Source organism: Corylus avellana, chromosome ca9, assembly GCF_901000735.1.
Source record: "Corylus avellana chromosome ca9, CavTom2PMs-1.0".
Lineage (NCBI taxonomy): Eukaryota > Viridiplantae > Streptophyta > Magnoliopsida > Fagales > Betulaceae > Corylus > Corylus avellana.
The window spans coordinates 2,654,891-2,680,520 of NC_081549.1; the positions used below are offsets into that span (position 1 = coordinate 2,654,891).

The 25,630-nt window shown below is 34.8% G+C and overlaps 3 protein-coding genes across 3 annotated transcripts; all 3 read left to right on the forward strand.

The window, feature by feature from the left end:
- The first annotated feature begins 1,797 nt into the window (after nucleotides 1–1,797).
- LOC132191904 (uncharacterized) lies at nucleotides 1,798–8,524 on the forward strand. Its single transcript, XM_059607033.1, has 11 exons — nucleotides 1,798–1,971; nucleotides 2,678–2,746; nucleotides 2,844–2,947; nucleotides 3,023–3,126; nucleotides 5,180–5,198; nucleotides 5,956–5,995; nucleotides 6,259–6,407; nucleotides 6,988–7,061; nucleotides 7,171–7,219; nucleotides 7,592–7,711; nucleotides 8,026–8,524. The coding sequence occupies exons 1-11, from the start codon at nucleotides 1,857–1,859 to the stop codon at nucleotides 8,200–8,202; spliced, it is 1,020 nt and encodes a 339-aa protein (XP_059463016.1). The 5' UTR covers nucleotides 1,798–1,856; the 3' UTR covers nucleotides 8,203–8,524.
- A 991-nt stretch (nucleotides 8,525–9,515) lies between these two features.
- Nucleotides 9,516–11,917, forward strand: LOC132161735 (small RNA-binding protein 11, chloroplastic-like). The gene is made up of 4 exons (XM_059571918.1): nucleotides 9,516–9,688; nucleotides 11,041–11,109; nucleotides 11,208–11,314; nucleotides 11,391–11,917. The coding sequence occupies exons 1-4, from the start codon at nucleotides 9,574–9,576 to the stop codon at nucleotides 11,496–11,498; spliced, it is 399 nt and encodes a 132-aa protein (XP_059427901.1). The 5' UTR covers nucleotides 9,516–9,573; the 3' UTR covers nucleotides 11,499–11,917.
- Nucleotides 11,918–14,698: 2,781 nt separating this feature from the next.
- On the forward strand, nucleotides 14,699–21,225 carry LOC132191905 (probable mitochondrial import inner membrane translocase subunit TIM21). Its single transcript, XM_059607034.1, has 9 exons — nucleotides 14,699–14,850; nucleotides 14,936–14,987; nucleotides 17,479–17,544; nucleotides 17,755–17,773; nucleotides 18,795–18,979; nucleotides 19,558–19,736; nucleotides 19,844–19,892; nucleotides 20,278–20,397; nucleotides 20,719–21,225. The coding sequence occupies exons 2-9, from the start codon at nucleotides 14,952–14,954 to the stop codon at nucleotides 20,893–20,895; spliced, it is 831 nt and encodes a 276-aa protein (XP_059463017.1). The 5' UTR covers nucleotides 14,699–14,850; nucleotides 14,936–14,951; the 3' UTR covers nucleotides 20,896–21,225.
- Nucleotides 21,226–25,630: the final 4,405 nt, after the last annotated feature.

The window sequence follows — 25,630 nt, forward strand, 5'->3', positions numbered from 1 at the left end:
TAAGCTGATTGTTTCAGGCTTATCCACATGTATGACACTGACCTCAGGGTTGTACGAAGGAAAAGCATGATTGAAAGTGAAATAATTTTTTTTTTTTTTTTTTTTGGAATTTATATTGCTTTTACTTTTTACTTGTGAGATTTGAGTTCAATTGACTTTTTTTTTTTTGTGGGGTGCAAAGTGTATTTGAGTCCAATCATGCTAATTCTTGGCCAATGTTACCAAGTTTGTCAGTTGATTTTTACCAATGATTTTTTTGTTCAAAGAACTGCATCTTGTTTAGGATGTTTCTTATAGCAACTTACTCCAAGTGTGCTTCTTTAGTCTTTTGTTTATTTTCTATGATTTTTTTTTTGATATATTGAACATCAATGAAATGAAAATTATGGACAAATTATTGACGCCAATCATTTCTCTTATTTATATAAAAATGCTTATACTTTGGTCAATACATATGACTAATCTAACGAGATTATATGCAAATAAGTAAAGAGACTGTTTGAGATTGCTTTATGAAACTTAAAAAACCTGATTGTGTTATGAAACTTAAAAAACCTAAAAAGCTATGCAAAATAAAAAATTGATATATTTGGTAAAAAAATTATTTTTACTAAACAGAATTTACCTCTATAATTTTTTTTTTTTTTTTTTGGGTAACGTGGACCTTCTGTTTATAATAGGGGTGTCAACTCAATCCGATTTTTCGATTTTTGGCCAAAACTGGGAATCGGAACCAGAACCGGGACCCCAGATCGGGGTCCTGGTTACTGGCCGGTTTCGGTTTTACCTGGTTTGGTAACCGGTTTCTCCCTTGCTCATTGTCCCACTCCCACCAAATCCGAAATTGTAGGACTCCAAATTAAACAAGTCCATCACAAATTTAAGGAACGTGCAAGTAAATGAAGTAATGAACACTAAAAAGTAGAGTAGATTAAATCCTATCCACTAAAACCAAGCAAAACAACAAAATTTTCATAGATCAACAAAGAAAATATCAAATAAACCTAGAAATAAAAAGTCCAGAACTGGTTGAGTGCTCATTGCTCAGCTGACAGAGCGAGAGATGGAGACGAAGCGAGAAAGGGAGAAAGAAAGGGGCCAAATGGATGTGAGAAATGTTTGAAATAAAAATTCACCGAATAAGTGTTGTATTGTTGTGAAATGAAGAGGGGGAAACAAGAAATGGAATGACCGAATGGGTGATAACTGGCTGCTAGTGCTCATTGCTCGGCTGACGGAGTGAGAGATGGAGACGAAGCGAGAAAGGGAGGCGAAGTGAGAAACAGGCCGAATGGGTGTGAGAAATGTTTGAAATGAAGATTCACCGAATACCGAATGAGTGTTGTACTGGTGGTGAATTGAAGAGGGGGAAATAAGAAATGGAATGGCCGAATGGGTGATTGGGTGTTCACTGAAGGGGAGAAGTGAAAGAAGAGAAGAGAAGATGGAGAAGAGGAGGCTTGCGGCACTGGCGTGAGTGAATCGTAGAAAATAGAAATGAAGGGGAGAACTGGAGAAACTAAACCTAATTAAGTATAAAAAAATATTAATATATAAATATTATTAAATAAAAAGGGAAACCCAATTCCCGGGAATCCGAAGTACCAAAACCGAGGTACTCGGTTTTTGAATTTTCCAAATCGAAACCGAAATCGGATCCTGATTTTGGTTTTAATTTTTTACTAATTTTTGACACCCCTACTATATAAATTCTGTCTTTTTTGACGGTATGCACGTGCCTTTAAGCACCAAATATGCCAAAAACGTCCAATATAAACAGAAAGTTTACTTTCGCAATTATCTTTTGCATACCCTCTTTCCTCTCTCTCTCTCTCTCTCTCTCTCTCTGATGTCGAATGGCGGCGCTTAGAAGACTGGTTGGGCCTAATCGTAGTTTATCACACGCTTCTCTTCTTCCTTCAACTTTTCTCATTTGCTGCAGAGGAGTTGCTTTCAGACTTCTCGTTGAAGGTACCTCTCTCTCTCATGCAATTTTTGTTTTTCCTTTTCTTTTCGTTGATATTGATCCACTATATATGCCTGACCCTGAACAAAAACAATATTCGAATCAGCACCATAACCTGTTCGACGTAGTGTTTATATGAAACCTGGCATTTCATTCTTTCTTTTCAAGTCAGATAAAAACTTGATCCTCAATTCTTTTCCTAATTCCAACTGCTCTGATTACTAGTATGTATTTTCTTTCTATTGGTTTGCTCTTCTTAAATATCATATACACCAATTGGGGTGCTGAAATTAAGACCGGTAATGGGGCCAAGAATTTGATTCAAAAATACTCTTATTAGGACTTTGTTAATTATGGATTACCTACATGAACATATGGTTAGGCAGTTTGCATGAAATTTGCCGGCTAACAAAACACCCAAAATTCTGATTCAGATTTTGTCTTCATACGAGGTTTCGGTGTAGAATTCGAAATTTTCATTTATTTGGCAACTGTGAGATTGTTTTTGCACATGGAGAGATTCTTCAATATGTAGAATTCCTACTTATTTGTGTGTTGGATCTCAGCACTTTGTCCCATGCTTTGTTATCATGTATCCAAGGGTTTTTGTATATTGTTTGATGACAAAAGGTCTTGTCTAACTGTGTATTATTTCACTCATATTTGCTGCAACCTCAACTTTTAATCGATGGTTTTTCAATTTTTTGTTAGGATTGTCCTCTTACACCACAGAGCAAAGATTAGCAGAAGCATTTTCTCCATATGGTCAAGTTTTTGAAGGTAACTGTGGGCTATTTATATGCAATGACATTGAGTACCCTCTTCAAGCCCAGTAGCAATATTCAGTCAATTTACTGCTTTGACTTCTTTTTCCCAGCAAAAATTGCAATGGACAGCGTCTCAGGCAGATCAAAAGGATTTGGATTTGTGACCTTATCAAAAGATGATGCAGAGAAAGCCGTTACTGAGATGGATGGAATGGTAGGCCCCCGTTTTCATTTCTCCATTTCATTCTTTTAAGCTTCTAAATTCCAAACTAGTGGTAATTGATGGCAGGAACTGAATGGACAAGTTATTTTTGTGCGTTATTCAAAGCTCATAACCAGTTTCGGAGGTGGAATGCCAATAGCCAGAGGGCCTCCAGAACCGACTGCTGATAAGTAATTACTTATACGAGGATGTTATTTGCGCAGAACTTAATGAGCTTATTTTATTGATAGCTAGTCTATTGAAGGAGTAATGGATGTTGATGGTCCTATCTTGTTTATTGTCATTGTTCTGTTTGGCTTGCCTCTAGATATCCTGTGAAAAAAGTAGACAGTATAAATTGCAAGATTGGCGAGAATTCACTAGAGGCCAACCTCCCATAAACTGCTAACCTTATTGTCCGACCTTACCAAACTACCATTTTCTTTCCAAAACTCCCCTTCCGTCAGTTAACCTCGTTAAATCGGACGGAATATTCTATTATAGATGTTAAATCTCATTAAAAGACAGAAATACCCCCAAATAAAAAATTAAAACAAAAAATTATAAGTATTTTTCAATTTTAATATATTTATATTTTTTGTTTTAATTTTAATTTTAATTTTTTTTGAAACTGGTACTGATAAATTAATATGTATATAAATTTTTGTTTCATTTTAAGGGTATTATATGTAATTTTTGTATATAAAGTTAGGGTATTTGGGTTATTATAAGTTTTTTAACGTGGTTGACCAACGGAAGGGGGGGTTGGGAAGAAAATAGTAGTCGAATAGGGTCGGGCAGTAAAGTTGGCAGTTCATGAAAAATATTGACATAGCGTCATACTTCATGGAGAAAAAAGGTAATTACCCCACATTGTTATTATGGCCCTTGAGAGAGGATTTGGAAGGGGTGCAATTAATTGTCTCTATTGCATGCAATGCGTTTAGTTAATGTGAGATGGTAGGTGGGCTTTGTGAGATGGTAGGTGGGCTTCACACCTACTCAACTTAGATAAGTGCCCGAGTCATCTGGGTTGTGGGGCCCACCTGCAGCTAAGTACACCTTAATCCAGTCCAATTGAGTGCCCAATGGAGGTACCTTTCTCTCTCGCTCAATTTCTCTCTCTTGCTCATATGATGTGGTAGTTTCAAGCCAAAAAAAAACTATCATGCTCTTGGATTCTCCAAGAGACGGGAATTGGGTGCAATTAACTGCTTATATTACTTGTAATAAGTGTAATGTGAGAAGACAGGTGAACCCAGCCCCCAAATTTTAAGTCTTTTTCTTGTGAATGAACGACCATATACGACATTTTCTACATTGCATCAAAATAAGCCGGCCCTGCTCTCTAATAGCTCGTGAGTCATGAAATTGACACCTGAACTGATTAAACTTTAGGCTGAATGGGACAACGAAGGGGCATATGTTTCCTTAATATCATACCTAATATGAATTTCCATTAAGATTATTTATTTGAAACCTTACCTAATGAAATCATCATACAATTAACAATATCCAAGCCTTCTTAAATACGAGCCGTCACGCCTATATCTTACCTCATTCTATTTTCTCTCCACCCTACAAATGTAAAACCCCCTTAACTTTGATTTATATTGGAGTGTGATTTTGCACCAAACAAATAATTCTTTTAATATACTTTTTTCTTAGAACATATGAGAATTATGTTGCATTTTCAAACTCTTAACTTAGTTTATTAAATTAAGATTTGTTATTAGAGCATATCAGAATCGCATGCAATTTAAAAAATGCATATAAAAGCTACATATTTTATTAAGGGAAATGATACGTCACACGTTTATCTCATTTTGTTGGCACGTAACAATTATAAAAATTACATCATCAACAATTATCAATTTTACTTACGGAACAATTATCTTATCCTGCATTTTTATCACACAAATAACTCTCATATAAGTCTCATTATACCTTTTTTTTTCTGGACTTGAAATTGAAACCCCAAAACTTATATTAATATAACTCTCTTCAAAGTGTGTTACAATGATTTTCACAATTTTACAAACTCACAGTAAAGTCAGACAAACTCTTTTTTCTTTATGTTTCCTATTTCATCATTATTAAATTGTACTTCCTCCCTTTGTCGCAATGTGGAGGGTAAGGTCGTGAGTTCAAGTGCATGTGTAACATATCAATCTAAAAAAAAAAAAGAAATCTTCTTAGCACATGATTGGACACTGATTGCTTTTCTTCATTTTTATTCTGCAGGAAGTTCGTGGAACTGAAGGTTAGTGACCATTTCACTGTTCCATTCTATTTGATATTTGTTTTTTTTTTTCAATGATCTTGCAAGAGATTAGTTTGTTGATTTTTGGTTTTTAGTTCTTTAATTCTCGACTCCTAGTTGTTGGTATTATTGTGTCTGCACTCTGCATTGATCTACTAAACAGGTTCATCTTAAGACTTATGAGGTATTTCCTGAATCAATTTGTACAAGTTATCTTTTGGTTTAAGGCAGTAGTAATTGTTATCTATGTGATATTCTTCCTCATAGATCAACATTTTTTCTTCCTTAAAAAATAGGAAACTTTTTTTTTTTTTTTTGGCATTGGGCTATAACAGATTGTAAAAGAGTGGAAATTAGCCACATTAAAATTACCTTCTGGGAGGTATTTGATATCTGAAAGCTGCTCAGTAACTGAAATAATGAGTAACTTATATAAAAAATAATAATAAATAAATAAAATAAAAAATAAAAAATAAATAAAATAAAAACAGTTGAATTAGTGAAACAGAAAGTTTTGGGTGAAGCCAGGTTAAAATGTTGGACCAAGCTTTACCTTTCTTCTTATTCTTCTTCCATTCCTTTGTTCTTTTGAGGTTGCAAGAAATTAAGGCACTATATGTTCTTCTGGAGCTCCATAAATCATGAACCTTGCAATAATAATCCATAATACAAGTCATCCATATTGTCTTCATTACAAAATCAATTTCATTCGCTACCTCTTTTTGACCTTCCCTCTTCTTCCCTGTCCTTTTTTCAGGGCCGCTGGTGGAGACAAAAATTAATGTGGCATAGATGGTGTAATTTTTCTCATTGCTTCTTTTGTTGGTTTGCTTAATTAAATGTTTTAACCAGAGGTTGTTTAGAGGTCCAAAGCATTTATTGCTTTTGGATTTTTTTCTTTCCAAAAAACTGTTTTAGAACACAAGAATTTTTTTTGGGTCTACAACAAGCACTCAGATACTGGTTCCTCAATTATCATATCGACCCTCCCCCATCCCCTCTTTTTGTTGTTAATTATCGTCAGGAATCTCTGATCTATTTAGAGGGTTGTCTACTATAGATTGTACTTCGCATTTACCATCTCAACTCAAAGAAAAATATGGGCCAAACACCAGAATTCCTTTCTTCAGTAGACCCATTTCATCAAAAGCTTCAGAGCAACCAGGACAAACTGGATCAAAGAATCAACCGGGACAATCTGGTTCAGAGGTTTGAGTCTGAACTGAAATTTTTGAACTTAAGCAGATGTCTACATGTTGCTGATGGACCACGCAACCACTGACAAATAGCTTTTGTTTTTTTCACTTTATGTCACCGTGATCTGTTTCCTTTATCCAATTTATGAGTATATTTATGAACAGTAATAAAAGAAATGGAGTTTACTACGTTTCCTGGCTTACTAATCATTTACTCCCTCATGGGACCCATAATAGGAATTGGGTTTTGAAAAGTAGGGGATATAACAACCGTCATGTTATCATATGATAAACTTAGAGCCAATTCATCCTATTGCTTCAGCTCTAGGATGTCATATTGTTCCCAAGAATGAACTTGATATGGCCAGTTCAAATAAGATTTCAGTATTGAAAAAATCTTCTTTCTTCTAGAATTCAGAAAGTCTAATTTGACAAATATGAAGTTAAATGTTAGGACAATCTGAATAGGCCTGACTTAGGGAAGTAATCTAATGCTTTCTGTGTAGGAAAGTTGTACTTTTACCTTGTTCTTTCGATATATATGTTCCTATGCAAGTTCATTATCTTGATTGGGCCTCTGTATCCCTTGACAGACTAGAAAAGACATATCAACCGTTGAGGATCCCATTGATGCATCTGCACGTCCATATGCACCTCAACTGAAAGAGTAAAGAGTTTAACATTTTTTTACTTAAAATTAGGCTATTTAGTCAATTAGAGATTGAAGTCTTTCATTATTCATTTTCACTACGATTTGAAAACATGTTCTGTTATAGGTACAAGGTCTTTAACAAGGCTCTGAAGAGGATTCAAGATGACGGTCAGGTTAGTAAAATTAGTATTTCTCTCAGCCTCAGTTAAAATAATCATATTTCTTTGCACTGGATCCATGCTTTATAGGGTTCAACATGAGATGTATACACTAAAATTTTTTGTTGTGTAAAAGGGAATGATTGTCGGCAGTGTTCTATTAGTCTATAACACCATTAGTTTAAGAGTTCACTCATGCATTGGGCAGTAGCCTCAAAGCATGAGGCTTAGAACATGGAGGCTTTTTGTTTTGGGTTCGTAAAAGGTCTGATAGCCTAAGTCTCTCTATTTTAAATATAAAAATGACCAAGAAAAGAATTTTTAATAATAAAAAATGTTCAAAAAATAAGTTTAGAGATTTGAACAGCTTATATTTTCATATACCAGGTTAGGGTGAGGATTGGATCCCCCATTACAGGTTATGGTCAGGAAAGCGAAGATTATGATGTACACCATTATATTCCTAACAAGATTTGGACCGATGACGATGGTGTAGAGCATGTAGAGGTAATTTCATGCAAGCATGATAACTCGAGTTTGTTATCTATAAGCAACTTCCACTAAGCATATGCATTACAGTTTTACTCTTATCTATTATTTGAAATAATCTCCATTTAAGATATGCAACACAATTTCCATCAAGCATGTTAAATAAGGAAAGGAGAATGACTTTCATGAACTTTGCATTTTGAATAATTTTAGTGTAATATTCTCAAATCTGGAATTTATTATGATTCTAGATGTTATTATTATGTGTTTTGGAAAATTTGAATTGTGGATAAACAGCTGTTCATCTCTACTTATGTCTGACCATAATGTAGATTAATTTCTATATCCGCGGACCTCATGGAGCTGGGAAAGTTTACACTGAGATGTTCAAGGACCAAGTGGACAAGCAGTGGAAGTATACACAATTGATTGTTGTTATCATATCACCAACTCTTTCACAATTGATTCTAGAGTCTTATATGTCGGCTTATAACGTGGACACCAATTAGTCAGAGTCTGACTCGGTTTCTTTCTGTACCAAATAACATGGAGAAGGTTACCAATCTAGTGATGCCAATAGTAATCCTTCTCATTCTTAATTTTATATATATATATATAACTCTTTGGAAAGTGCTGAGTTTGAATTTTGAAGTCCAATTTTTTATTTACTAGCAAGAGGAATTGTGATGAGAATGTTTCATACTTTTGTTGCATATGTATCAAGTTGGGTAAGCTGATTGTTTCAGGCTTATCCACATATGACACTGACCTCAGGCAGATCAGGGTTGTATGAAGGAAAAGCATGAATGAAAGTGAAATAATTTTTTTTTTGGAATTTATATTGCTTTTACTTTTTGCTAGTTGTGACTTGTGAGATTTGAGTTCAATTGATTTTTTTTTTTTTGGGGGGTGCAAGTATATTTGAGTCCAATCATGCCAATTCTTGGCCAAAATTTCTGTTACCAAGTTTGCAGTTAATTTTTACCAATGATTTTTTTGTTAGGATGTTTCTTATAGCAACTTACTCCAAGTGTGCTTCTTTAGTCTTTTGATTCTTTTCTATGATTTTTTTTTTTTTTTGAGTTACTTAATTGATATATTGAACATCAATGAAATGAAGACTATGGACAAATTATTGATCCCAATCTTTTTTCTTATTTATATGAAAATGCTTATACTTTGGTTAGTACATGTGATGAATCTAATGAGATTATACGCAAATAAGTTAGATACTGTTAGAGATTGCGTTATGAAGCTTAAAAAATACTTGATACCTAAAAAGTTGTACCAAATAAAAAATTTGTATGTTTGGTAAAAAAATTTATATATATATTACTTTTTTCACTTTAAAAATGGCCAAAATTTACCTTTGAAAACACACAAAAAAAAAAAAAAAAAAACACTTTAAAAATAATTTTTGTTTTCTAAAAAGTTATATTTTTCAACCTAAACCAAAAATGCTCTTAGCGCCGCTATGAATTTTACATAATGACAAAATATAATACAATTCAAATGCAGAGCTTAAAGATCAAGATTTCTAGTTGAAAAAGACAAAAACGACTTTGTAATAATAAAGACTGACCTTTCTTTTGGTGCAAAAATGGTAGGAAAGAAGTTTCCAAGATGTGGTAGGAAAGAAGTTTTCAAGATGTAGTTCAATCGGCTAGTATTACGCCTAATGAAGCGATAGTTACTAGTTCGAATTTTCCTCCCTCTCTTGTGTTAACATGTCAAAAAAAAAAAAAAAAAAAAAAAATGGTAGGAAAGAAATTGGGGAAATTTCACATTTTTTTTTATTCTACCTCTCCAATACAAAGAAAGTTTACTTCCTCAATTATCTTTTGCATACCCTCTCTCTCTTTCTCTCTCTCTGATATCAAATGGCGGCGCTTAGAAGACTGGTTGGGCCTAATCCTAGTTTATCACACGCGTCTCTTCTTCCTCCAACTTTTCTCATTTGCTGCAGAGGAATTGCTTCCAGACTTTTCGTTGGAGGTACCTCTCTCTCTCTCTCATGCAATTTTTGTTTTTCCTTTTCTTTTCGTTGATACTGATGATTGATCCACTATATATGCCTGACCCAGAACAAAAACAATATTCGAAACAACACCGTAACCTGTTCGACGTAATGTTTATATGAAACCTGGCATTTCATTCTTTCTTTTCAAGTCAGATAATGTTTAAACTTGATCCTCAATTCTTTTCCTAATTCCAACTGCTCTGATTACTAGTATGTATTTACTTTGTATTGGTCTGCTCTTCTTAAATATCATATACACCAATTGGGGTGCTGAAATTAAGACCGATAATGGGGCAAAGAATTTGATTCAAATCCTGCTGTGGAGTTCAAAAATACTCTTATTAGGACTTTGTTAATTATGGATTACTTACATGAACATATGGTTAGGCAGTTCGCATGAAATTGGCCGGCTAACAAAACACACAAAATTCTGATTCAGATTTTGTCTTCATACGGGATTTCGGTGTAGAATTCGAAATTTTAATTTATTTGGAAACTGTGAGATTGTTTTTGCACTTGTGCATGCCTCTAGTTATCCAAGCCTTGGCATTATGCTTAATCCTTATCATTGTTCCTTAGCCCATTTCTTCTTCTCAGCATATCAACGTGTTATACATACTGCTTGTGCTGGTATTACTTTCAGAATAGGGAATCCTAGTTTAGACTGCTAGATGGCAGGGACGGAGGCAGACTTTTGTATGGGTAGGAGCCAAGGCCAAAAAATTTAGTGGGTAGGAGCCGGCAAAAAAAAAAAAAAAAAAATTACCTTAAATTTTTTTTTTAACCTTAAAATTTTGTTTTAACCAGCCACCCCCCAGCTCCATCACTGCAAGATGGTTCGACCAGCTCGACCGTCTAGTCCTGTCTTGGTCCTGAAGCTTCTCAAAAACTCAGGAAGAGTGCTGTGGTCTTGCTTGGCTCTGGTGCCAAAAGGCCTCTCCTGTCTTCTGGTTGGATACAGTAATAAGACTGTAAGCGCAGCTGAGCTCCTTTTTCCCAAGACGGTATATGGAAGGTTACTGCCACAGGCGAAGCGCCAATACTTCTCCATTAGGATTCTAGTGTGCATGCTAAGCATGACTTGCCTCAAGTAGGATTAATAAAAAGAGCACCGAAACTGTTTTATAGATTCTTCAATATGTAGAATTCCTACTTATTTCAGTTATTTGTGTGTTGGATCTCAGCACTTTGTCCCATGCTTTGTTATCATGTATCCAAGGGTTTGTATATTCTTTGATGACAAAAGGTCTTGTATAACTGTGTATTATTTCGCTCATATTTGCTGAAACCTCAACTTTTAATGGATGGTATTTCAATTTTTTGTTAGGATTGTCCTCTTACACCACAGAACAAAGATTAGCAGAAACATTCTCTCAATATGGTCAAGTTGTTGAAGGTGACTGTGGGCTATTTATATGCAATGACATTGAGTACCCTCTTCAAGCCCAGTAGCAATATTCAGTCAATTTACAGCTTTAGCTTCTTTTTTCCCAGCAAAAATTGCAATGGACAGAGTCTCAGACAGATCAAAAGGATTTGGATTTGTGACCTTTGCATCAAAAGATGAAGCAGAGAAAGCCATTGCTGAGATGAATGGGAAGGTAGTGCCCCGTTTTCATTTCTACATTTCATTCTTTTAAGCTTCTAAATTCCAAACTAGTAGGTAATTGTTTGCAGGAACTGAATGGAAGAGTCATTTTTGTGGATTATGCAAAGCTCAAAATCAGTTTCGGAGGTGGAATGCCAGTAGCCAGAGGGCCTCCAGAACCGACTGCTGACAAGTGATTACTTATACGAGGATGTTATTTGTGCAGAACTTTTATCAGCTTATTCTTGCTAATAACAAATATGTTTGTGACATTTGGAGATGCATGCTACAACTGAAGCACCACTCAGCACTAGAAGCAAGAGATGATACTAACTATTTTACATCAGAATCGAACCAATCTCTAAGCAACTCACTCCAAAAACAGTTTTATATTCCCTTCCATTTCTTGTAATGTTAATTGGTTGGGAAAATATAATTTAGAGTAGTGCTGAAGTGAGGGTTTATTGATAGCTAGTCTGTTGAAGGAGTAATGGATATTGATGGTCCTATGTTGTTTATTGTCATAGTTCTGTTTGGCTTGCCTCTTGATATCCTGTGAAAAAAGTAAACGGTATAAATTGCAAGATTGGCGAGAATTCTAGTTATTTTTTCACTATAGGCCGTCCCCATTGTTTTTTTTTTTATTTTTTCACAGGAGATTTTTAGTGATTTTTTTACTTGAGACAAGCTAAACTCAACATTGTTATTATGGCTCTTGGGAGACGATTTGAAAAGGGTGCAATTAAGTTGCCTTTGTTGCATGCAATGCGTTTAGTTAATGTGAGATGGGAGGTGGGTTCCACACCTACTTGGATAAGTGCTATGGCAGCTAATTACACCCTAATCCAGTCCAATTGAGTGTCCATTGAAGGTACGTCTCTCTCTCTTTCTCTCAGTTTCTCTCTCTTGCTCATATGCTTAGCTAGTTTCAAGCCCAAAAAAAAAAAAACTATTATGCTCTTGGATTCTCCAAAATATGGGAATCGGGTGCAATTAACTGCTTATTTAATAAGCTAACATGAGAAGACAACTTTAGTGCTTTACACAAGCCATGTCTGGCTTACCTCAGGGTGAGACCAGATCTTATATATATGGAAGACATCACCGGCCACCACACGGTGGATCTGACAGTCATAGACTCATAGCAAGGCTACCAGACGGTGGCACACTAGTGGCCAACATGCAAGCCTTTATTTATTTATTTATTTATTTTTAACTTTCTAACAAGGCAGTCTCCACACTACAATATATATATATATATATATATATATATATATATATATATATATATATAGTTAATCTTGGATCCGAGCTTCTATGCGGTGGATTTCACTACCGCATAGATGCTGTTATAGGAAACGGTACCGTTTTGATTAAAAAGTAAGTCACTTTTATGAAACCCACTACGTGAGTTCACGCTGTCATAGACGGCAAGTATTTGAAACGTCACACAGCAACTCCATTTGTGTTAAGGAGAAAGGAAGGGGTGGAAGGAGAAGAAGATACATGATCTCTCCGGTAAACTGGTTCGGCTGTTGCTTCATATCGAACTTGGGTTAAACATCAGAGCTGCGGCAAACGGAAACATGGGCAACTAAGTTTCAACAATTCTACTGAAGCACCATTTTGGGATTTTCTGAAACTTGCTTTAATTTCCAAAGAAACTACCCTCCCCCAAGTCATGCCAGGGCAAATTGCTTTCTTGCAAGCTGTAATTGAGGCAAACAACTTTTGCAAGTATCTTTGAAAAATTCTCCTCCCTTTTCAGCATTTATAAATATCTTTGACATGAGAAGCTGCACCCTCTTAATCTGTAACAGACAGAATCTCTGATGCCACGTTCACGACATGCCTCAAGCTTTCCCATGGCTGCTAGCACTCGGGCCTGCAAACATCAGGCTGAACAATCAACCAAGCTCCTGGGTTGGACCTGGCCACCCAATCACAACCTGTTGATGGCACAAAATGGAGTTGTTATGAAGCCTACTGCAACAGCCGAACCAGTCTACCGGAGAGATCATGTATCTTCTTCTCCTTCCACCCCTTCCTTTCTCCTTAAGACAAATGGAGTTGCAGTGTTGCTGTGTGACGTTTTAAATACTTGCGGTCTGTGACAGCGTGAACTCACGTAGTGGGTTTCATAAAAGTGACTTACTTTTTAATCAAAACGGTACCGTTTCCTATAACAGCATCTATGTGGTAGTGAAAACTACCGCATAGAAGCCGGATCCGTTAATCTTTACTCAAAAATAATGCACGTGTTTAGTTTTTTTTTTTTTTTTCCCTATTCAATATGGAAGAAGGGGCAAATGAGTTTCTAACGAGGATCTTTACCACTAATCCTTAAGGGTGTGTTTGCCAATGGCCCTGGAACGGTACTGTTCCAAGGCCTCCCTCAATCGCAAAAAAAAATATTTTCACTTCAAAATTAATTTTAACATCTCTATTTTTTATACTACATCAATAATTTTTTTTATTATTATTTAAATAAAAAAATTACTACAAAACAAATTTTTTACATTTTTTCATATAAAATATATTTTTTTACTTTTTCCCACAAAACATTTTAACTAAAACCAATCAAACACTTATTCCTAAAAAAAAAGCTATAGTACCGTTCCAGGGCCATTGGCAAACAAGCCCTAAAAGAACAAATGAAAGGAAAAGAATTGGGAATACTTCAAAATACTGAGCAGAAGCGGCCCATTATAGATGAATACTCTTATACTCCTATTTGAGATTAAATTTAAAAGAAAATAATGGGCTTGAAGTATTTATTCGAGCAACCATGCCGGTCCGAATGACCCTCTAGAATGAGGTAAAAATAACATTAATGGACTGGACTCTTTTAGCCGGAGTTTAAATAAGGAAAAAATTATCTATTAATTATTTTACGAGAAATGTTATATACTACATATATTTAATTTTTAGGGGTAACTTTACTTAGTTCCCCTAAAATGTCACGTCTTTTGATTTTTTCCAATTACCCCAATTCCGTTAGAGGATGGAGTTAAACCAAACGATAGAAAGGGTAAAAAGACCTTTTATACCCCTGAAATTTTAAAAAAATTTCAAATTTACCTTTATTTACAAATTAAAAATTATGGGTAATTACATTTTCTCCCATCAAACTACAAGTCTATAATGCAGTGTCACTTTTCTCTCATGAATTGCCAACTGTACCTCCCAATCTTATCAAACTTTCATTTTGTACTCAAAAGCCCAATTCCATTAGTGAAAGGGGTTAAAATAGACTGTCAACCCGTCATGTGCCATCTATTTTTTTTTTTTTACGGGTTGGTTTCTTCCAAGCCGGATGGGGCGGGTTTCGGGTAAAAACAATTTGGGTAAGCAAGTACCCGCCCCGGTAAGAACCATGAGAAGAAATAGACCCTAATTTTTCCTCAGTTTTCTCTTCACTGCCGCCTCCTCCCTCACAGTCTCACGTACGTTTGCCCTTTTCATTCTTTTCCACACAAGCTCTCAGTCTCATCTGCCGCCGCCCCCCTCTAGTCCCGGAGCACTGTCAGCCACCTGCGCTGCTCCCTGGTTTCTCTCTCTCTGGTCTGGACCTCTTTCATTATCTCTCTCTCCGGGAAGTGAACTAACTCTCTCTCTCTCTCGGCTCTCACAGTGACCTTCGTGACCGAATGAAGCTGTGTCCCAGTCTCACCCTTCGGCGTCAGGTAAAGAAATCTCGTTTTTGTTCTGATTAGATTGTTGGTCTGATTGTGTAAAGATCTTTATATCTTTGTACTGTGTTTTGTATTTTCTGTATGAATGTGTTTGAATGATAAGGGAAAGGATGGAATTGTTATGAATGATGGAATGCTTGAAATAATTGATGATGGATGTAGATGATGAATGAACTTTACTTGTCAAAAAAAAAAAAAAAAAAACAAAACAAAAGATGATGAATGAACTTGGACTAGATATTGGATATATCCATAGGTACTGTGAATAGCCTTGAGTTATTGAGATACTCAAGAAATCTCCAAAGTCTGTTACAACAGAAAAATAGCCACGAGTTTTCTTCTCCCTAAAACTGACAGCAATCAGATTACAATTCCTGAATTAAAACCAAACCACATTACTTACTAATTTCCCTACTGATTAGCTAAAGGCCCAAAACCCAACTTAGTTTACAAGGCCCAAGTCCTCAATCATTATTTATGATCATTTTGTATACTCCTGGTGCACTTTGGGGCGCCTTACTCTTTTAATAAGATTGGTTATTACTTATCAAAAAAAAAAAAAAATTATTTAATATCTCGAGCCCAACCTTTTGAATCCATTAATAAAATGCAACCAACGTTCATGGCAACCTACTCTATCGACATTGGCTCAATGATAGCCCTTCTCTTTTGGTGGCTCCATTCACCTATCAATATTCAATGGCTTAACACTATGCCTATATATAGTAACAAAACATTTTAATCCGGCCTATAGATCGCTCCTTCTGTGACTCAATCGCAAAGTCGCAACCCTTTCGATCCTATATTCAACGAAATGTGTCCGATCTCATACTCAACGTGGTGGATGTCTCTGATGCCAATTGATACAAATATTTGGTAGAACTCACTATTGAAAACTGGCTTGGAAGGGGAGGGTGCTTAAGAACTTATATACACATGGTTAAAATTGTACATAAGCCATATAGGACATTTAAGATCGTACAAGATGATGTCTTGCATAATCTCATTATGCATGGATGACCTTCAATTAATATGCAGTCAAATACATATGAGATCAACCATGTCATGGGTGGTTTTCTTTGAACTCAATAACCATTGTAGTATATTTCCTTTGGTCAATGTTTATTTTTCAAATTTTTTGAGCAAAAGAGTGCATCCATTATAACTATGATCAATAGGTTGCATTTGATTTAGAATTGTAAATCACCGGTTTTTCTTTGGTTTTTATTGTGAAAGTCGCTAGGATTAGATTCTAGATTTGCATTGTAATGCTTTTGTAACGATCAAGGGAAAGCCATGTTTACACTATCACTCCAAAAGAATTAGTTAATTGTTAGCATCCATGAGTGTCTTTATAAATTACACACTTTATGTGAGCTACTCATCTTCTTAATGTGAGATTGGGGTGTTGCAGCTTTAAAGTTAAATAAATAAAAAAGATACAAAAATTGCTTGACCGGTGTTAAAAGGAACCTGAAACTGTATGGAAGTACATGAACAATTAGACCTAGAAATATAAGGTTCTCTAATGTGTTAAATATGGTGCTGTTAAAATTGAGTCTGGCAATCCTTAAAGCACAAGTACAAAATTTCTTCATACTTAAAAGTACATAAAATGTTTGCCTTTTGTGGGAGCTTCAGGCACTAAAAATGGCGTTTTCCCATTTCCATTGAAGTATATATGATTAAGAGAAAAATAAATGTAGTTAGCAACCTGTCAGAGGATCATTGATTAGTGATGCTCTATTGTTATGGTCTGTGCTATCACACAAGTTTCATTTAAAATAATTATTGGTTTTTCCTTATGTTTGATTTTTTGGGTGTGGTTAGCAAAACCGTGTGCTTCAATTTCATCATTGCTACCATGGTTGGGTATATTTTCTAACATGCTGGTAGATATATTTTGTAAAACACAAGACATTGCATATAATTTTATATTTAAATTCTATATGATTTGATGATTGCTTTCCTGTTTGTTGATATATATATATATTAAAAGTTAAATAGATAATTTTAGGATCTGGACCTACGATCTTTGTGCAATTGCACAACAATCTCTAATCTTTTAAGCTAAGTGGCCAGATAAATAATTTTTTTATTTTTTAGACTTGACTTTGTTGTATATCATCAATCTTTCACTTGAAAATAGCTATACATTGCATTTCAAAGACGTGCAGTTTACATTTATCAAGTGATTTCTCACCAGTCTCTTCTTCTGAAACATACTGACCACCTGGCTATTCAGTCAACTTGACAAAGCTATGTCAATAAATTAACAATTGAAGCCTTTTTTTTGATGGTATCATGGTAGGGGTGGCTGGAAGAAAGTTCCTTTTTGGTTCTTTCAGCTTAATGACTTGCCTAATGTATGTAGTTGACAAAGTTAATATATCCTTAGAGTAATGTTTGACATCTTGTTTAAGTTTCTTAGTTAGGCATTATATATCTTTATTCGGTACTTAGTTCCTTTATGATTATGCAGTTGCTCATTCTATTGAAGTCAGGTTGTGGGAGACATTCTACTTTTCATGCAAACCTCCTGACTAAGGTGAGATAATTAGTTCTTTACTTTTATTTCTTCTTAGCATATGAAAATGAGCTTTAGCTCAAATTGTACTTCCTCCCTTTGTAGCAATGTGGAGTGCAAGGTCGTGAGTTCGAGTCCCATTGGGTGCATGTGTAACTTATCAATCTAAAAAAAAAATCTTCTTAGCATATGATTGGACACTGAGTGCTTTTCTTCATTTTTACTCTGCAGGAAGTTCGTGGAACTAAAGGTTAGTGACCATTTCACTGTTCCATTCTATTTGATATTTATTTTTAAGCATCACATACAATTAATACAATGATCTTGCAAGAGATTAGTTTGTTGATTTTTTGTTTTTTAGTTCCTTAATTCTCGACTCCTAGTTGTTGTTATTATTGTGTCTGCATTGATCTACTAAACAGGTTCATCTTAAGACTTATGAGTTTCCTGTATTAATTGTTATCTTTTGGTTTAAGGCAGCAGTAATTGTTATCTATGTGATATTCTTCCTCATAGATCAACATTTTGTCATCCTTCAAAAATAGGAAACATTTTTTTTTGGCATTGTGCTATAACAGATTGTAAAAGAGTGGAAATCAGCCACATTAAAATTACCTTCTGGGAGGTATTTGATATCTGAAAGCTGCTCAGTAACTGAAATAGTGAGTAACTTATATAAAAAAACAAAAAAAAAACAGTTGAATTAGTGAACCAGAAAGTTTTGGGTGAAGCCAGGTTAAAATGTTGGACCAAGCTTTACCTTTCTTCTTATTCTTCTTCCATTCCTTTGTTCTTTTGAGGTCGCAAGAAATTAAGACACTAAGTTCTTCTGGAGCCCCATAAATCATGAACCCAGCAATAATAATCCATAATACAAGTCATCCATATCGTCTTCATTACAAAATTAATTTCATTCGCTACCTCTTTTTGAGCTCCCTTCTTCTTCCCTGTCCTTTTTTCAGGGCTGCTGGCGGAGACAAAAATTAATGTGGCATAGATGGTGTAATTTCTCATTGTTTCTTTTGTTGGTTTGCTTAATTAAATGTTTTAACCAGAGGTTGTTTTGCTGTTGCTTGGAGTTTGATGCTATTTAAAAGGCTGATTAATTGATAGAGGTCCAAAGCATTTATTGCTTTTGGATTTTTTTTTTTTTTTTTCCAAAAAACTGCTTTAGAACACAAGATTTTTTTTGGGGTCTACAACAAGCACTCAGATACTGCTTCCTCAATTATCATATCACCTCCCCTCTTTTTGATGTTAATTCTTGTCAGGAATCTCTGGTCTATTTAGAGGGTTGTCTACTATAGGTTGTACTTCGCATTTATCATCTCAACTCAAAGAAAAATATGGGCCAAGCTCCAGAATTCCTTTCTTCACTAGACCCATTTCATCAAAAGCTTCAGAGCAACCAGGACAAACTGGATCAAAGAAGCAACCGGGACAATCTGGATCAGAGGTTTGAGTCTGAACTGAAATTTTTGAACTTAACAGATGTCTACATTTTGCTGATGGACCACGCAACCACTCACAAATAGCTTTTGTTTTTGCACTTTAAGTCACCATGATCTGTTTCCTTTATCCAATTTATGAGTGTCATTATGAACAGTAATAAAAGAAATGGCGTTTACTACCTTTCCTGGTTTACTAATCATTTACTCCCTAATGGGACCCATAATAGGTATTGGGTTTTGAAAAGTAGGGGATATAACAACCGTCATGTTATCATATGATAAACATAGAGCCAATTCATCCTATTACTTCAGCTCTAGGATGCCATATTGTTCCCAAGAAAGAACTTGATATGGCCAGTTCAAATAAGATTTCAGTATTGAAAAAATATTCTTTCTTCAAGAATTCAGAAAGTCTAATTTGACAAATGTGAAGTTAAATGTTAGGACAATCTGAATAGGCCTGACTTAGGGAAGTAATCTAATGCTTTCTGTGTAGGAAAGCTGTACTTTTACCATGTTCTTTTGATATATATGTTCCTATGCAAGTTCATTATCTTGATTGGGCCTCTACATCCCTTGACAGACTAGAAAAGACATATCAACCGTTGAGGATCCCTTTGATGCACCTACATATAATATCCCAGAGAAGCCTGTCACTTTTGTAGAGGGGGCTTCCTATACTGCTGTCATTCTTGCAGGGCTTGGAATTGCAGGTGCTGCTGGATATGCTGTTTTCAAAGAGCTTATCTTTCAACCGAAAGAGTAAAGAGTTGACATTTTTTACTTAAAATTAGGCTATTTAGTCAATTAGAGATTGAAGTCTTTCATTATTCATTTTCACCACGATTTGAAAACATGTTCTGTTATAGGTACAAGGTCTTTAACAAAGCTCTGAAGAGGATTCAAGATGACGGTCAGGTTAGTAAAATTAGAATTTCTCTCAGCCTCAGCTAAAATAATCATATTTCTTTGCACTGGATCCATGCTTTATAGGGTTCACAAGAAATGTACACACTAAACTTTTTTGTTGTGTGGTATTGAAAAGGGAATGATTGTCGGCAGTGTTCTATTAGACTATAACACCATTAGTGTAAGAGTTCACTCGTGCATTGGACAGTAGCCTCAAAGCATGAGGCTTAGAACATGGAGGTTTTTTTTTGTTTTTGGGTTCGTAAAAGGTTTGATAGCCTAAGTCTCTCTTTTTTAAATATAAAAATGACCAAGAAGAAAATAATTTTTAATAATAAAAAAAGTTCAAAAAATAAGTTTAGAGATTTGAGCAGCTTATATTTTCATATACCAGGTTAGGGTGAGGATTGGATCCCCCATTACAGGTTATGGTCAGGAAAGCAGAAATCGTGCTGCACGCCAACGTATTCCTAACAAGATATGGACTGATGAAGATGGTGTAGAGCATGTAGAGGTAAGTAATTTCATGCCAGCATGATAACTTGAGTTTGTTATCTATAAGCAACTTCCACTAAGCATATGCATTACAGTTTTATTCTTATCAATTATTTGAAATAATCTCCATTTAAGATATGCAACACAATTTCCATCGAGCATGTTAAATAAGGAAAGGAGAATGACTTTCATGAACTTTGCATTTTGAATAGTTTTAGTGTAATATTCTCTATTCTGGAATTTATTAAGATTCTAGATGTTGTTATTATGTGTTTTGGAAAATTTGAATTGTGGATAAACAGTTGTTCATCTCTACTTATGTCTGACCAATTTAATGTAGATTAATTTCTATATCCGCGGACCCCATGGAGCTGGGAAAGTTTACTCTGAGATGTTCAAAGACCCAGTTGACAAGCAGTTGAAGTATACATATTTGATTGTTGAGATCAAATCACCAACTCCTTCACAATTGATTCTAGAGTCTTATATGCCGGCTTATAACGTGGACACCAAGTAGTCAGATTCTGACGAGGTTTCTTTATGTACCAAATAACGTGGCGAAGGTTACCAATCTAGTGATGTTAATAGTTATCCTTCTCATTCTTAATTTTATTTTTATATTTTTTTTTTAACTCTTTGGAAAGTGCTGAGTTTGAATTTTGAAGTCCAATTTTTTATTTACTAGCAAGAGGAATTGTGATGAGAATGTTTCATACTTTTGTTGCATATGTATCAAGTTGGGTAAGCTGATTGTTTCAGGCTTATCCACATATGACACTGACCTCAGGCAGACCAGGGTTGTATGAAGGAAAAGCATGAATGAAAGTGAAATAATTTTTTTTTTTTTTTGGAATTTATATTGCTAGTTGTGACTTGTGAGATTTGAGTTCAATTTTTTTTTTCTTTGGGTGCAAGTATATTTGAGTCCAATCATGGCAATTCTTGGTCAAAATTTCTGTTACCAAGTTTGTTGGTTGATTTTTACCAATGATTTTACTGCATTTTGTTTAGGATGTTTCTTATACCAACTTACTCCAAGTGTGCTTCTTTAGTCTTTTGATTCTTTTCTATGATGTTTTGTTTTTGAGTTGCTTGATATATTGAAGATCAATGAAATGAAAACTATGGACAAATTATTTACACTAATCATTTCTCTTATTTATATGAAAATGCTTATACTTTAGTCAGTAAACATCATTTACCTCCATAATTTTTTTTTTTTTTCGCAACGAGGACTTTCTGTTTATAAATTTCGTCTTTTTTGACGGTAGGCAAGGATGCAGGTGGGCGTTTAAGCACCAAATATGCCAAAAACGTCCAATATAATTGCCTGTGAGTTTCGTAGAAGTTTATCAGGGGCATTCATGCCATTTGGCAAAGCTTAAAGCAGTTTTTTAATATTTTTATTTTTAAAAAATTATTTTTTTATTGCTCAAAACAAGCTACCGCATGTTGCAGTAGTTTTCACTACCGCTACCGCACCTAAGCCGGATCCTAATCAGAAAGCTTACTTTTGCAATTATCTTTTGCAATTTGCATACCTTCTTTCCTCTCTCTCTCTCTCTCTCTCTCTCTGATATCGAATGGCAGCACTTCGAAGACCATTACACTTTTGGCCAAAGAATGGATAAAAAGGATTTTTTGTCAACTACAAATCGGAAGAACATCTTTATGAGTAGAGATTTTCAGCAGCCTGTGGTCATTCCAACGTCCGTCAAAGTTTGACATGGCCAAGATTTTTTTAAAAAAATAAATAAATAAATAAGTAAGAAAATTGAGGCAGTCAAGCGTCATATATTTTGCTCCTTTTTTTTTTTCTTTTTTTTTTAAAAAAAAAAATTGAAGAAGAGAGATATTAAAGAGAAATCCAAATTTGAGGTATTAGCACTAAATTTGAGGTATTAGCATCAAATTTAGAATGATCGAATCCCTTTTGAGTGATACAATCCCTAAAAGTTTAATCTTCCACTCCTAAATTTTAATTTTGAATTCAGAAACAAGTTTTTAGACATTAAAAATTAAATATTAACTCATAAAAATTTAACTAACAAAAAAAAATAACAATTTTTTTTTTTATTATTATTCTTTTTTAATATATGTCCAACGCTAAGCTGCCAAAATTTGGCACCGAGCAACTAGGGGAATGCAACTTTGGGCTCTGGTTGAAGTTTGCCTATTGTGTGGGTAAAGGCCAAATTTGCCCTCGAGTCATTTTAGTCACCAAGCTGGGTGATAGACTTTTTTTTTTTCTTTTTCCTTTTTGAGTTACTTAATTATGGAAGATAAGCACAAGCATTTTCATATATGCTTATATGAAGGAAAATAAGAGAAATGAATGGCATTTTCACTGACCAAAGTATAAATATTTTCATATAAATAAGAGAAATGATTGGTGTTAATAATTTGTCCATATTTTTCATTTCATTCCAATAATTTTTTTTTTTTTTTAAGGAAAACCAAGTAAAAGGATTCTTTTTCCCTCTTATTATTTGTCAAAACGTCCAAAATAAAAGGAAAGTTTACTTTCTCAATTATCTTTTTGCATACCCTCTTTTCTTTCTCTCTCTCTCTCTGATATCGAATGGCGGCGCTTAGAAGACTGGTTGGGCCTAATCCTTTTATCACACGCTTCTCTTCTTCCTCCAACTTTTCTCATTTGCTGCAGAGGAATCGTTTCCAGACTTTTCGTTGGAGGTACCTCTCTCTCTCTCTCTCTCTCATGCAATTTTTGTTTTTCCTTTTCTTTTCGTTGATATTGATCCACTAAGAACAAAAACAATATTCGAAACAACACCATAACCTGTTCGACGTAATATTTATATGAAACCTGGCATTTCATTCTTTCTTTTCAAGTCAGATAATGTTTAAACTTGATCCTCAATTCTTTTCCGAATTCCAACTGCTCTGATTACTAGTATGTATTTACTTTGTATTGGTCTGCTCTTCTTAAATATCATATACACACCAATTGGGGTACTGAAATTAAGACCGGTAATGGGGCCAAGAATTTGATTCAAATCCTACTGTGGAGTTCAAAAATACTCTTATTAGGACTTTGTTAATTATGGATTACCTACATGAACATATGGTTAGGCAGTTCGCATGAAATTGGCCGGCTAACAAAACACACAAAATTTTGATTCAGATTTTGTCTTCATACGGAATTTCGGTGTAGAATTCGAAATTTTCATTTATTTGGAAACTGTGAGATTGTTTTTGCACTTGTGCATGCCTCTAGTTATCAGTGTTCCTTGGCCCATTTCTTTCTTCTTCTCAGCATATCAACGTGTTATACATACATACATACTGCTAGTGCTGGTAATACTTTCAGAATAGGGAATCGTAGTTTAGACCGCTAGATGGTTCGACCAGCTCAACCGTCTAGTCTTGTCTTGGTCCTGAAGCTCCTCGAAAACTCAGGAAGAGTGCTGTGGTTTTGCTTTGGCTCTGGTGCCAAAAGGTCTCTCCTGTCTTCTGGTAGGATACAGTAATAAGACTGTAAGTTCAGCTGACCGCCTTTTTCCCAAGATGGTATATGGACACTAAGGTTACTGCCACAGGCGAAGCGCCAATTCTTCTCCATTAGGATTCTAGTGTGCACACTAAGCATGACTTGCCTCAAGTAGGATTAATAAAAAGAGCACTGAAACCGTTTTATAACTTGGAGAGATTCTTCACTTATGTAGAATTCCTACTTATTTGTGTCGGATCTCAGCACTTTGTCCCATGCTTTGTTATCATGTAGCCAAGGGTTTGTATATTCTTTGATGACAAAAGGTCTTATTTCACTCATATTTGCTGAAACCTCAACTTTTAATGGATGGTATTTAAATTTTTTGTTAGGATTGTCCTCTGACATCAGAGCTGAAGGATTAGTTTAGTAGAAGCATTTTCTCAATATGGTGAAGTTGTTGAAGGTGACTGTGGGCTATTTATATGCAATGACATTGAGTACCCTCTTCAAGCCCAGTAGCAATATTCAGTCAATATACAGGTTTAACTTCTTTTTTCCCAGCAAAAGTTGCATTGAACAGAGTCTCATGCAGACCAAAAGGATTTGGAATTGTGACCCTTGAATCAAAAGGATTTGGATTTGTGACCTTTGAATCAAAAGATGATGCAGAGAAAGCCATTGCTGAGATGGATGGAAAGGTAGGCCCCCGTTTTCATTTCTCCATTTCATTCTTTGAAGCTTCTAAATTCCAAACTAGTAGGTAATTGATGGCAGGAACTGAATGGACGTGTTATTTTTGTAGATTATGCCACCCGGTTTCCTAGGTGGAATACCAGACGGTTGAAACAGGTACGGCCTCAATATATTTTGAGGCCTTTGGCGAAAATTTTAAGTGGCCTATTTTTATTTTTTTTTAATATTTAAATATTAATTAAATAATATTTATTTTAATAATAATATTATGTTTTTATTTAAAAATTATTTTTCTCACCTTTTGAGATGCAAAATACTATTAATTACTGAATAAAATATTTTAGAAACTTTGCATCTTTTAGCATTTATTTATTTTTCCCATTTGATTTTAAACGTTTAACACAATCTTTTAAATTTTATTTGCGGTTAGACATGTGCAACATAATTAAGGTTGAATATTTTATTATTATATTTATTACTATCGATTTTTTAAGTGTTATTTATTTTGGAATGTTGGAGAATCAAATGATATTAATGCATTTTTTTAAATTAAGTAGTGGACCTTAATTAAAGCGTATATATTGACGGTAATTAGGTCTTTAATTTTGTTTTTTTTTTTAAGGTTTTATTAGAATTCATTAATTGGCGGCCTTATTAAATTTGGGGCATTTTTTAAATTATTTAATTACCATGATTAGGGGGGCTTAATTAAATAATATGAACAGTAATAATGACTTTAAAAGTTTTATTAATTTTTTTTTTAAAAAAAAATTATTAATTGGGGGCCTAGGCGGCCGCCTAACCCACCTAAGGGTTGGGCCAGCCCTGAGTTGGAATGCCAAAGGGCCTCCAGAACCGATTTCTGATAAGTGATTACTTAACGAGGATGTTATTTGCTAGTCCGTTGATAGCTTATTTTATTGATAGCTAGTCCATTGAAGGAGTAATGGATGTTGATGGTCCTATCAGGGGTGTCAACCCGATTCGGTTTCCTGGTTTTTGGCCAAAACTGGAACTAGAACCGGGGTACCCCGGTTCTCTGTTTTGAGAAACCGGAACCGGAATTGGGACCCCGGTTAACCAGGGTCCCAGTTACCGGCCGGTT

Coding starts and splice junctions, on each gene's coding strand:
- LOC132191905 (XM_059607034.1), top strand. CDS start 14,952: ATGAAGCTGTGTCCCAGTCTCACCCTTCGGCGTCAG. Junction 14,988..17,478: donor GTCTCACCCTTCGGCGTCAG/GTAAAGAAATCT, acceptor ATGATTATGCAG/TTGCTCATTCTATTGAAGTC. Junction 19,893..20,277: donor GGATTCAAGATGACGGTCAG/GTTAGTAAAATT, acceptor TTCATATACCAG/GTTAGGGTGAGGATTGGATC.
- LOC132161735 (XM_059571918.1), top strand. CDS start 9,574: ATGGCGGCGCTTAGAAGACTGGTTGGGCCTAATCCTAGTTTATCACAC. Junction 9,689..11,040: donor TTCCAGACTTTTCGTTGGAG/GTACCTCTCTCT, acceptor ATTTTTTGTTAG/GATTGTCCTCTTACACCACA. Junction 11,110..11,207: donor ATATGGTCAAGTTGTTGAAG/GTGACTGTGGGC, acceptor CTTTTTTCCCAG/CAAAAATTGCAATGGACAGA.
- LOC132191904 (XM_059607033.1), top strand. CDS start 1,857: ATGGCGGCGCTTAGAAGACTGGTTGGGCCTAATCGTAGTTTATCACAC. Junction 2,747..2,843: donor ATATGGTCAAGTTTTTGAAG/GTAACTGTGGGC, acceptor TCTTTTTCCCAG/CAAAAATTGCAATGGACAGC. Junction 7,712..8,025: donor ATGGTGTAGAGCATGTAGAG/GTAATTTCATGC, acceptor ACCATAATGTAG/ATTAATTTCTATATCCGCGG.